This window comes from Etheostoma spectabile, chromosome 7 (assembly GCF_008692095.1).
Source record: "Etheostoma spectabile isolate EspeVRDwgs_2016 chromosome 7, UIUC_Espe_1.0, whole genome shotgun sequence".
In the NCBI taxonomy this organism is placed as follows: domain Eukaryota; kingdom Metazoa; phylum Chordata; class Actinopteri; order Perciformes; family Percidae; genus Etheostoma; species Etheostoma spectabile.
In genome coordinates this window covers 1,104,326-1,118,029 of record NC_045739.1, presented here as the reverse complement: position 1 = coordinate 1,118,029, position 13,704 = coordinate 1,104,326, and the positions used below count along the sequence as shown (strand labels likewise).

At 40.9% G+C, this 13,704-nt stretch overlaps 1 protein-coding gene across 1 annotated transcript in view; it reads right to left on the bottom strand.

Moving 5' to 3' along the window:
- The window catches only part of LOC116692815 (immunoglobulin superfamily member 21), a 56,542-nt gene that overhangs the window by 31,991 nt on the left and 10,847 nt on the right, over positions 1-13,704 (bottom strand). The window contains exons 2-5 of the mRNA XM_032521356.1: positions 11,778-11,902; positions 8,279-8,400; positions 7,900-8,018; positions 7,478-7,593 (exon numbers count right to left, since the gene is read on the bottom strand). Of these exons, the coding sequence (XP_032377247.1) occupies positions 7,478-7,593; positions 7,900-8,018; positions 8,279-8,400; positions 11,778-11,902 (482 nt within the window). The remainder of the gene's footprint in view (positions 1-7,477; positions 7,594-7,899; positions 8,019-8,278; positions 8,401-11,777; positions 11,903-13,704) is intronic.

The following is a 13,704-nucleotide window of genomic DNA, read 5'->3' as shown; positions in this document are numbered from 1 at the left end:
CGTCACCAGTGAGTCCAGCTTCATGCCAACCACAGAGCTGGCCCGTCTGATCAGTTTATCCAGCCTGTGGGTATCCTTGTTTGATATGCTGCCCCCCCAGCACACCACAGTGCAGAAGAGGACACTGGTGACCACAGACTGGTAGAACATCCACAGCAGTTTGCTGCAGATGTTAAAGGAGCGCAGCCTCTTCAGGAAGTCCAGCCGGCTCTGTGTCTTCCTGTCCAGGTGGCTGGTGTGTGTTGTCCAGTCCAGTTTGCTGTCCAGCCACAGCCCGAGGTATTTGTATGATTACACTGCCTCCACCTCAACTCCCTCTAACAGGACTGGTTGCTGTCTTGGTCTGGACCTCCCAAAGTCAACGACCAGCTCCTTCGTCTTGGAGGTGTTGAGCTGTAGGCAGTTAGTGTGACACCAGAGAGCAAAGTCCCCCACCAGACTCCGATACTCCTCCTCCCTGTCCCCCCTGATACCCCCAACAATGGCTGTGTCATCTGCGTACTTCTGTATTTGACACAGCTCTGAGTTGTAACAGAAGTCTGAGGTATATAGGGTGAAGAGAAGAGGGGCCAGCACAGACACCACAGTGTCAGACATGATGTCCTTCAGCCTGACGTACTGTGGCCAGTCGGTGAGCTAGACTCTGATCCAGTCTACCAGATAGGGGTCCACTCCACATCCTGATCAATTTGTCCTGGAGTATAGGGGGCCGTATGGTATTGAAGGCACTGGAGAAGTCCAAGAAGAGGACCATCATGTGCTTCACCTTATCCGAGGGAATGGACCCGGTGGAGCAGGTAGAGGATGGCGTCCTCCACACAAAATCTGGCTGGTAAGCCAAACTGCAGGCAGTCCTGGGCGGCTGTACTGGGGTCTGACGAGTGAGGAAGAGCCGCTCCAACGTCTTCATCAGGTGAAGTGAGCGCCACCGGTCGGAAGTCATTCAGCGCTGGGCCTGTTCTTTGGGAACTGGAACGATGCAGGATGCTTCCAAAGGGTGGGCACTCTCCCTAGCTGCAGGCTAAGGTTGAAATCGCTGGAGCGCCCCAGTTCTGCAGGGTAGGTTTCAGAGTCTCGGACACACTTTATCGGTCCTGCTGTTTCCTGGCCGGAGCCTCTAGATGCTCTAGACTGGTCGGTGTGATGTGGGGCGGGGAGTTGTATTGAGGAGGAGGAGGGGGGTATTGTTGTTGGGGGGGAGTGTGTAGAGGGGGGTATTGCGGTGTTGGGGGGGAGCTGTGTAGACTGGGGTGTGGTGGTGTCAGGGGGAGGTGTGTGGAGGAAGGGAACATTGCTGCGGTGAGGGTGGAGGTGGGGGGGGGGGCAAGGGCTGGTTAAACCTTTGAAAAAGTTTTCAGCTCCTGGCCTCTCCCTTGTCCCCCTTAGTTCTGGTCTTTGTGTTGTGACCGTGATGGTCTTACACCTTCCCAGAACTCCCTCATGTTGTTTCCTCAGTTTTGCTCCACCTTCCTCCTGTAGCTGTCCTTGCTATTCTTCCACTCCTCTGTGCTGTCCTTAGCTTCCCTCACCACAGTTTTCACCTCCGCTGTGTGCCTTCATGGCCTCCCTGTCTTGCTCCTGAAGGCAGCCTCTTTCTGTTGAGGACAGCCTTAATCTCGTGTTACCCAGGCTTTTATTAGGGTAACAGCGGACAATCTTGATGGGGGAGACCACGTCTGCACAAAGTTAAGGTAGTCCGTCAGACAGGTGTGTCATCCCCTTATTCCTCACCAGGGGTCGATCAGCACATCAGACTGTGGTGTTGTAACAATCTTTCAGGCAATTTCCATCTCAGGGGACCACCTCCTGCTGGTGCGAGTTGTCACCGGCTGTTTTTGGACCAGGGTGGTGTACAGTGGCTGTAGATGAACCAGGTTGTGATCAGACCTCCCCAGTGGGGGGAGGGGAGTCACTCTGTATGCATTCCTCACATTAGCATGCAGCAGATCAATTGTCCTGTTGTTTCTGGTAGGACAGTCTACAACCAGGTGAGAAACAGCCAAAGTAGAGTCCAAAGTAGCATGATTAAAGTCCCCAGAGATGATCATGAAGGCCTCAGGGTGCTGTGTCTGCAGCGCTGCTGTGACGGAGTGAATCTTCTCACAGGCAGCGGCTGCGTCCGCTCTCAGAGGGATGTGAACACAGAGTAATCACATGGCTAAACTCCCTCGGCAGATAGTATGGCCGCAGGCTAACGGCTAGCAGCTCGAGGTCCTGGCAACATGAGGCTTTCTTTACGGAGACATGTCTTGGGTTACACCAGCGGTTGTTGACATACATAATGAGTCCCCCACCTTTGTTTTTTCCACTTGCCTGTATGTCTCTGTCGTCTTTTACAGCAGTGAATCCAAGCAGGTCCACGTTAGCATCTGGTACAACGTGGTTTAGCCATGTCTCCTAAAAGATGAACAAGCTGGTCTCACAGTAAGTCCGCTGGTTATTCAGCGCGGACAGCTCGTCGATCTTGTTCGGCAGCGAGTTCCCGTTCCCCATAACTACGGAGGGAATCGATGGCTTGTAGCGCCTCCGATTCTCCGCTAGTTCAGCCTTTAGCTTAGCCCCGTCCTTGCATCCCCTGGTTCTCCTCCTCAGCTCTGTCGGGATAAGGTGCCGTATCCCGGCGTGTGTGGGCAGAGCCAGCAGTTCCTCTCTTGAGTAAGTGAGAAAGCTGTTTCCTGGTTGCATTTTAAGGTTGGAATATCCATAGGATATATAGAAAACCCTCTATCTTCACAAGAAGAGTTAAAAAAAGATAGACAAAAGAAGTTTAAATAAGTAAAAAGAGCTAAAAACTGGAGAGCTACTGTAGAGGCAGCCGTCTGCCACAGCGCCAACACTAATATCAAAAGAGAGAAGTTGTCGCCATCTGTGTTTTAACAGACACAACTGGGGCGAAGTTGGAAACCAGAATCATCTTTAAATCCAGTCCTAATCTAGTCCTAGTCCTAAATTTACAATCATTTCACTGGAGTTCCTGTTATTTTTTGCATCATCAATACCAAATTGAATCTAATTTGAGAGTAATATACACAGACTTCTCACAAAATCACAATTGAATTCATATATTGTTACTCAGAATCTTATTAACCTAGAGTCTCTGTCACAATAAACATGCTTTATGTGTTAGGCCTATTGGCAGACATCCGTTTAAAATGTAGGCAATGACATATAAAGAGCCTTTTCTCCACACCGTTTGACAAAAAGTTTTTTCTTTTAATAACTTTTCATCTTTAAGGTGTTGAGATGGTACAGACCAAAAGTCCATTGGATTAAATCTCTAGAAGTTTGTTAAAGTGTAGCACCTTGACTTTTAGGCCTACTTCCGGTTGCCACTAGGGGGCGTTATGACTTTGAGCCAATATCGGAGTGTATATGTTGTCGAGTTGGACTCTGATGAATCCCGAAAAGTTTCAAGCCAACTGGACGATGTACACTCAAGTTACAAACACTTCCTGTTTCAATGGTGAAATGCACAAAATGGCCGCCCTATCACAGCCATTCCCTATGAGTAAACGTTTTTCTTTTAATAAAAATGTATCTTTAATGTTGACATAAAGTAAAGATAATGTAAAGATGGCATTGACCAAATTTTGAGTTTGTTAATGTTCGACATGTGGAAATGGCCCAAATCGCACTAATTTCAAACTTTCAATTTAAAATGGCGGATGTCCAGTTGGGTTTAGGATATTGCTCCAATGAGCTTTTGGTAGGTCTTGACATGGTACATACAGTTGTGTTCAGAATAATAGCAGTGTGTTTAAAAAAAGTGAATAATGCTCAAATTCCTTAGAGTACCTTAAAATGAACGCATTGGGAACACTGCACATTCCATTCCAAATCAAAACGTGACCAACATTGATCAGGTTTGTGTTCTACCTTTACAGAAAGTGAAGAAAAAGGAATATTAGGCTGTTCAAAAAATAGCAGTATTAGTATTTTTCTTTATTAACTCAAACATTTACTGTATGAACTGAAAAATGTCTTGAGGGTTTGCTTAACTTTGAATCAGTGCACTTATATTTGGTTGCATAACCATTATTTCTGAGAACTGCTTCACATCTGTGTTGCATGGAGTCACCTGTGAACAGCTATTCCAGCCCAGGACCATTGGACTACATCCCATAATTCCTTTGCATTACTTGGTTTGGCCTCAGACACAGATTCTCTGATGTCACCAACCAAGCGTTCTATGGGATTGAGGTCCGCTCCATAACATCCATCTGGTTCATCTGGAACCAGGACTTTGTTGAAAGACCCATTTCAAAGATATTTCCTCTTTAGCATAAGGCAACATGACCTCTTCAAGTATTCTGATGTATTGAAACTGATCCATGACCCCTGCTTCTAGCGGATAGCTTTGCTTTCACATAGCCTTCTTCTGATCGTAACAGTGCTCACAGGTAATGTTAAGTCTTCTTGGATTTTCCTGGAGTTAATCATTGGTTGAGCATTAACCATTTTGCTTTTTTCTTCCATCCATTCCAATGGTAGTTGACAATTTTTTTCCCATGTCGTTCAGGCTTTGGATGCCATTTCAAGGCATTTGAAATCATTTTGGCTGAGCAGCCTATAATTTTCTGCACTTGTTTATAAGTTTTCCTCTCTTCAACTTTTTAATCAAAGTCTGCTGTTCCTCAGAGAAATGTCTGGAACGACCCACTTTGCCGAGTGTTTCAGTGTTTAATGCACTATAACCAGCATCCCCAACATTTGCTTCTTTCCTTCCTTAAATGTGGGCCATGACTGACACCTGTTTCTTCATGGAATCAATCACCTCACTAATGGAACACAACACTGATATTATTTTGAACATAAAATTTTACACAGAATGAGCAGCATGCATGTCATGACTGTTGGATCTGTTGGTTTTCTATGACTGTACAACAATTCTCTAAATAGTGTTAAAGGCCAGTTTTTGTTGTTTTTGTATTAACAGCGGTTTAACGCAATTTGGCTATGACGTCACACTGAGGAGACGTGAAGAAGACTAGCCTTAGTCTAGTACTAGAACTATGGCGACTGACTAGGATAACAAAGAGGTGGAAAGAACCACTACGTGTTTTACTGTCAGTGAATAACACCGAGCGAAAGTCAATGTTTTCTGTCTATCTAGTGACAGTGATCATGTCGTTAGTTCAGATAAGTACCGGTAAACTTATCTAGAAAGGCATCATGCTAGCTATGGGCTAACTTTCCAGTCCCACCTGTGAAATCCCCCCCAAGATAATCCCTAATTAAATCATTCTCCCCACGTTGTAAACACATATCCGATTAGATATTCCATGTTTTGACGGCAGCCTACTGGCTACAGTAACAACATCTTTGCCTAGTGTTTATTATCTAAGCGTTTGCCTCTTCCTCCAGTGAAACTGTTGTTGCAAACGTAGCTGCTGCTTGCTTGTGTCGCTGTGTTTGCCAGGTGCTTGTGTGGGCGGTGCCGTCCCATGGAAACCACAGTGAAGAATTTGTGCTGTAGGGGAGTGACTGCGTTTTAGAGGAGTTCACCCAACGATCAGCAGATGTGATATGCCTGACTCAGGATCCAGGATTTGAGGCATGCTGCCTGAATCTGATTGTGCGGAGATCATTCACCATCCCACTACGACTTTCTGTTCCAAATCTTTATCATTAGGGGTGCTATAAACAATGTTAATTTGTTTTGGCCAAAAACTCAATGCATATAACCCTCTGAGCCCGAGACACTCGCCCACGAGTAAAAAGGTACCTCTGATTCATAGTTTAATAACTTTTGAACCATACAAGCAATTTGATCACTTTCGGTTTCGTTTAAATCGTGACGATGTCATGTTTACGGCGGTCTTTTCTGTGTCTTTCTAGCCTCTACAGGGGATTTTCTATCCAGCCTGGAACTTCAGCCTCTTTGGGCTTTAAATCCATACTGTTATATCCAAGATTGATCCACTTTATATCCATAATTCATCGCGTTTTGGCTAATTTCTGCCGCTGGCTCGCTCATCCGTCTCTCTCTCTGTCTGTCCTGTCTATTTTTCAGGAAGTACATGCCCATATATGGGAGATAAAGTCAACCCTCTTGTATGGAAGGCCAGAGGGGACAAAAATGCCTATAAACTCTATGGAAGGCCAAATGGTGCACTATTTAGACACATATTTGCTTTTATAACATTGCTGTGGGTGTAATATCAATAAATATGACATTATCATGTTATTTTTGGCATAAGTAAATGTCATGACAGCAAAACGTCTTGACTTTTTGGAAAAGATGCATGTATTTTGTCAACTGTATAAGTTATAATGATTATTTCTTCACAGTGTGACTCCCAAGACATATGAGAAGTTTTTTAGAATGGAAAATGGCTTAGGTTTTACTTATATGTCTGTGATATCAATACATATCTGGAAGATTCATTTATTTATTTATCTTAAGGCCCTACAACCATTTTTAACATGCAAGTGACCTCACTGCAACCCAAATATTCTAATAACCCAGTTTGTCCTAAAAAAAATGATGTTCATATCTTGACTGTAGACAACAGGGTTGATGTTTTACAATCTTTTTTATAAAATAAATCCAGACGGAAATTAAACTGTAAAAATGGCCTCAGGGCCCACAGGGTTAAATGGGAAATTTACAATTGTGATATCTCTGCCACAGTAAATGCCATCAACATGAAACTTACATGAAACCTTTTGGCAAAGATCGGCCATTAGGGGGCGCTGTAGCCAACGTAGACCAGTTTCGGCCCTTTTACTCAATCAATGTTGACGGGACATTTGCAACGGCAATGTATCGCAGACCTTGTGGCTCACACCTCTTGGTAATCACCGACTGTTTGCCTCCCCATTGTTACGCTTTGGGTCCCGCTTTCTCACGCACCACGGGTCATTGGGGGTGACTGCTATAACCGTTATAACTGCTTGCAGTTGTAGTTTATTATTACTGTTTTAATGCTGTTCAATTGTTTTGTTATTTTAATTGTAAAGTGCATTGAGACCACATTTAATCATGATTTTACATTTTAAATAATATTGGATTGAATGAGCCCCTTTTATAACTAATGAACCATTTTACTTAGATTCTTGTGGGCGACATTGTTGCACCCAGCAAAGAGTTCCTTTTTCTCTAGCCTTCTTCTAGACAACAAGATAATTTAAAGCAAACAATGTATATATTAACAGTGATGGTATATTTAATATTATTCAGACACAGTCAGTGGGCAGCCTACAGCTGGATGGTTCTGTGTTCATCTTGTATACATGGTCATGTGACCAGAGAGATTGGCGTCATTATTATTTACCACAACTGCAATACCAGTGCTGGGCAGAGGTGTCCTTGGTTATACAAAGACAGCTATTGAACATGTAGTCCAGTAAAATGGTGTTGTATTAAGATTATGGTTATGTAGCATTACTTCTCTTTATCTTTTGGATGTGTTTGTCTCATTCAGGACACGTAAAACAATCCAGAGAGATAAACAGTAAAAAGGCTCAGCCTTACCACGGGAGCTGGCTTTGCTCCTGTAACAATGCAAACCAGAGTGAAGTTGTGGGCCTCATAGCGGCTGAAAGGAGCTGGGCTGTTGGCTGCCACCACAGAGATAGACTTGGGAGGTACTGCAGAGAAAATACAAAGATTACACTCGTTTGATTAACTAAATAAATATAATAGAATATAAGTTATTAGGTATTTATCAAGTAATAAAAAAAATAAGTAGTGAGTCGGTATGCTGGTGATGACTCCAAGCTGAGACTGCAAGGGGAGCAATTTTAAGTTTGAATATTTCAAATCAATTCAGTTATTTTTGTACAGATATCAATGGTGGTTGATGATGAATCCTAAAATCAATTGGGATTCCCTAACTTTTTTTTCTAAAGCTATTGTCTTTAAAAATCCCAAGACCCTCAGAAATGAACACATACCTATGACAGTGAGGGTGATGCTGCCAGAGGCTAGGATCACTTTGTTTGTGGAGCTCTTGTCATAGATCCCCACATGGCACTCATACAAGCCCTCATCCTCCATCTGGACCTCAGGAAGCCTGCTCATATGTACACAGTTACAACGATTACAGAGGGAGTTTTTTTTTTTAATTTTACCTTTCATTTTTAACATCTCAGGTTCTTGAGATTAGAGACTGTTTGTTTTTTTTCTAATTTCACGTCCCCCTACCACTACTCCCCCATTGTCAAAAGAAACCATGCCCCAGGTGGGAATATTCCCCCAAACATGTCTGTGTTTCTATGAATTTGTGTTATTATAACATAACACAACTTGTACAATAGTAGTGGCCTTTCTCACCGTACAGTTGACTGGTAGATAAGGTCCTCCCGTCTGTGGTTGTCCTCCATGTGGGAGTAGGTGCTGTTGTACATAGCATCGTAGGTGAAAATCTTCTGCTTGGCACTGCCTCCTTCAACCTCCTGAGAAAACATTAGCATTACTTAGTTTTTATACAGTAGCGGTGACTATGTAAAAATGTATTAAAATGTTCTATATGTATAATTGGGCAGCGCTGGTTCTTGGTTTGAACTTGTACGCCATCTGGGGCTTCTTTGTGTGGAGTTGTTTCTGCGTGGGTTTTTGTGAGTTCTCTGGTTTTCTCCCACAGTCCAAAGACATGCAGGTTAAGTTCATTCAACATTAAATTGCCAGACAGGAAACAGGAGGAGAGAGAGAGGGTACATGGGGCGCATACTCCACAAGGTGAGCCCCGGGAAATTGGCTTTTTTTGTCTTTGAGCTTCACATGTCCGATACACTTATCTATCTATCCATCCATCCATCCATCATCAGCCGCTTATCTGGGGCTGGGTTGCGGGGGCAGCAGCAGACCCCATTCTTCCCTTTACCAAGCCACATTAGCCAGCTTTGACTGGGGGAGACGTTACCAGAATTTTAGTTTTATGGTGTTTTATTATTGCTTGTAAATTGTTATTGTACTCTGGAAACTGTTTTTAACTCCCTATTAATTGTAGCCCTTTGAGATTTCCTTGTGAAATGTAAAGGGCATTATAAATAAAATGTATTATTATTATTACTACCAGGCCAAGGTGGAGATATAATATCAACTGTGGCCTCCCCCCAGCTGGATGTGCTTGTTAGCACAATGTTAGCACTGCAGGTTCTGAAGCAGGTTCTCTTACAGCCTGGTCTCAAAGAATTCCGTAAAATGATCACAAACTGTTAACATTGCATTTTACCATGGTCTGGGTGAATAATCGATTTGGATTGGCTGCAAGGTATCAATAAAAAAGTTATGTAGGACATCTACTAAAGGAGTTTCAGTGAATCTGACCGTTTACTCTTCTAAATTAATGTGCTACATTAAAACAAAAAGGAAATGTAGATGTGCTATTTCAAAACTCATCCTCTGAACACCACAGGACAGTGCTAACACACAAGCTGCAAGAATTAAGTTATACTGCCCCTCTGGACTGACTTTGTTTCCCAGCAAATAAAGTTATCTTACATCTCATTTACTGTTCAGATTGCTACTTCAGGCTGCAGCCGACAGTACCATTACACATTGCAGATACAATATAAAAGCCTTTATACGGTTTTGGGGACAATGACATGGCTGGGTAGCTAGTTTGTCTTGTTGTTCAACAAAATGTTCAATTATTTTTATTGACTGCTGTACACAATGTTATTGACTTTGGATCTTGCTAGCATAGTTTAACGCAGATGATAAATACATTAAGAAAAGAAGTAACCAATAGTTCCAGATCATAATTTTGATAAGGAAGTGCATAGGAATTTAGTTTTCATTGTTTAATACATCATTTGATGAAGGGATACTTTTACTGTTTTAAATTATGATTGGGTATTTTTATTTTGAAACTTCACAATGCATGCTAGCTGCATCCATTGCTGGACATCAGGCAAAGGAGAAGGAAGACATTTTTTTTGTGCCATATTTAGTGTTTTTTAGAGCGGCTGAACTTTGAAAAGAGATGAATATGTTAATGAAGACACTAACGTTTTTATGGAAACATTTAATGAAAAGAACTGTAAATGTTTGAATGGTCTTGATAAAGACAGCCGCCAAATTGATCAAGTTTTGTCACAACCCTGTCTCGGTAAGCTAGCCTGTTCATCCTTTTGGTAACAGCATGTCATATTTTAGTTGCTAAGAAATATCTCGATGAAAGATGAAAGTACAGTTTATACTTGTATTGTACTTTTACTACGAGTGGTACATTTAAAGTTATTGAGTTAATGGAAAGACATTTTATTTTAAATAAGTTTTCACTTTCAAGTTTATATTTTCATGTGTGAAATGCATATTAGGTGCTAATTTGAAGTATGCATCCCAATGTTTTATACTGAAACTAACTAATTATCTTATGGCATGATTGTAAGCTAATTGCAGTTGTGATTGAAGTACTTTTGAATTCAAGGTATTCTGTTTGATTGCTTTACATTGGTTAACTGAAAGGTATTCACTACTTTTAAGCATGTAGAAGTATATGCAGTTCTGTAAATATGTATTGTACACACTGGAGTTGATGTTGTACAACAAGCAAACACGGGAGGATTTTGATAGATGAATATAAAAGTAACCTGCATTAGGGAAAGGAGTTATGAAACTTAACCAAAAGGTTATAACCTGGTTCTGAATGCAGGTCCAGTTTTTGGTTGGTTTTGGAAGTCCTGGAAGAAGATTCATCGATTTCAACCCAGACAATTTAACTTTATTTTTTAAACATTAATAAGCGTTTCTCCAGACTGCCCATGGTCCCCCAGTGGCTACAAATTGTGATAGGTGTAAACTGCAGACTTCAGATACAGTATTAGGGGACCACTAAGGTTTGTGTGAAAGAAACTTCAGATTCAGTATTAGGGGACCACTAAGGCCTATATAAAAGAACTCAGATTCAGTATTAGGGACCACTAAGGTCTATATAAAGACACTTCAGATTCAGTATTAGGGGACCATAAGGTCTATATAAAAGAGACTTCAGATACAGTATTAGGGGACCACTAGGCCTATAAAAAGACACTCAGATTCAGTATTAGGGGAACTAGGGCCTAATAAAAGACACTTCAGATTCAGATTAGGGGACCACTAAGGCCTATAAAAGAAACTTCAGATTCAGTATTAGGGGACCACTAAGGCCTATATAAAAGACACTTCAGATTCAGTATTAGGGGACCACTAAGGCCTATATAAAAGAAACTTCAGATTCAGTATTAGGGGACCACTAAGGCCTATATAAAAGACACTTCAGATTCAGTATTAGGGGACCACTAAGGCCTATATAAAAGACACTTCAGATACAGTATTAGGGGACCACTAAGGCCTGTATAAAAGACACTTCAGATTCAGTATTAGGGGACCACTAAGGCCTATATAAAAGAGACTTCAGATACAGTATTAGGGGACCACTAAGGCCTATATAAAAGAGACTTCAGATACAGTATTAGGGGACCACCCAGGCCTATATAAAAGCATCCAAAGAGCACCATGTCATGGGATTGTTACTGTAAAGTGAAGAGTGAAAGAAAGTCACTTAAGTCTGCTGGAAAGGTGGAGCTTTCAATTCTAATAAAGTGTGTTCAATTTGGGTAGTGTCTTATTACAAAGTGATCAAAGACTAATGGGTTTCACCTGATTCTTTTAGGTTTACGCTGACTATTCTGTTGGACTGAATAAGTTACCGTCAATCAGGCCACTGCTCATGAAAAAAACAGGGATAAAGCAATACCTACTTACTTATATGACTCTACCATAAACAGTCATATTTTCAAACAGACACATTGAGGGCTGAAAAAGGGGGTGGAGGCATTCATTTCACCTGTGTGCTCCCCCGAAACCAGACAATCTCTCGGAGGTTGCCGTCTGTTTGGAAGTTGCATTTGAGTGTGACTGTGTCTCCAATGACAACAGACGGAAGAGGCTGAATGGAAACGCTTAAATAACCTGCCAAACAGAGAAAAATTAGAGACATTTGAAAATTACATTACATTACCCTGTTTGGATCCTGTAGTGAACTGTAATGTATGTTCTTATTCATTTACAAAGTTATCCGCTATGAAAGCGTGGTTAGACTTGAGGTATTTTTGAACCTATTCTCATCAATGATAGTCATCTTGATATGTTACAAAACCTTTGCAAATCAGTTTGTATATCTTACGAAATTTTACAATCAATATCCCTAGGGATGGGTAGTGTTAGTAGTATCAATAAGAGTAGCGCTAAAATACTATCTATAATTTTGTACAAAAAATAAACATTAAAAGATTCAAAATTTATTTTATCATCACTTTTTTGCAGAAATAAGTTAAATTGTTTCCTACGTTTCCTGTATTTGTGATAGATATATAGATTATTATATATATATATATATATATATATATATATATATATATTATTATGATAATTATATTTCTTTCCAGAAGCCATCTCTCTAACAAACAGCTGACTTCTTACCCACAGTGTCAGGTTCAGTTCTGATCAATAACCCAGTAACAATGTCTCTACAGCACCTGTTTACTGGTTCCACTTATTATTCCACTTATGTAGTGTTGATTTATTATTCTCATATCTCACTTAATATGTATTATTTACTATTTACTCATCATTCCCATTCTTTTATCTCACTTATTATTTGTTATGTATTCATCATTCTCATTCCCTATTACAGAGCTGTTCATACTGTTTATATTGTAAAGTAATAACATAATACTATTTATCCCAGTATCCTTTGCACTATGCTCCACATTTAAATAATATTTATTGCACTCTTCATTGCACTCCTGCCTCTATATGGATTATGTTTAGAGTATGTACTAAATATATTAGTGTGTAAATATGTTTTGGTTGTTTTGAATGTGTAAGCACATTGTGAGCAACAATGTTCCAAATTAAAATTCCTTGTATGTGTCCTCATACCTGGCAAATAAAGCTGATTCTGATGAGGGAGGAGTAAATGCTACAAATGTCTGGATAACAACTATAAACAATACTAAATTACTTGTAAGAAGAGCTCAGACGAAATTCAACCTTAAGTTTGCCTTAAGGTAGACTGAGATGGTCCTTAGAAAAACTGTGAGGAACAGCTTGTAACCAAATTGAGAATAGCTGGTCCATCTTAAAGTTCAGCCCACCTTACGCTAGTGAGCATGGACCGCTTTAGCTTGTCGCTAACTAAGAGGCTAATTCCCTTCACTTAAAGGGTAACTAACTCACTGTTGTAACTTATTCACAATCCTTGTGTAGTATCAAACTAAACGTTTTGATACTGCTTTTACTATTCAAACAGTGGCCGTAGCCAACTCAATTCAAGAACCGAACCTAATTCTGATTGCTTGTGCTTAAATATCATGAACACAGGTTATTGTGATATTCTCACTGATGCTTTAAGTTACCTTAGTTACAAATGCAATGGTTCAATATTTAAATGATCTTTACAATGTGGATGAGGTCGTTATAATTAGATGGTCGTCCGTATTCATATGAGCCAGAGTATAGTCTATTGTTGAAGTATACGGATGAGGGGAGAGAGAGAAGGAGAGAGAGGGGCTGCAGCTGCTTGCAGTGTTGCTTGTGGTCAATAGACAATAATACATCCATGGTTTTGTGTTTGTGTGTGTGTGTGTGTGTGTATTTGCTCATTTCTCACATCCACGTTGATTAAAGGGGGAAATCCTCTGACGTGTGTTCAAGGCATATATCACTGGACACTAGGGGTGATCCGAGTACTCGGCTGAAACGAGTATCCG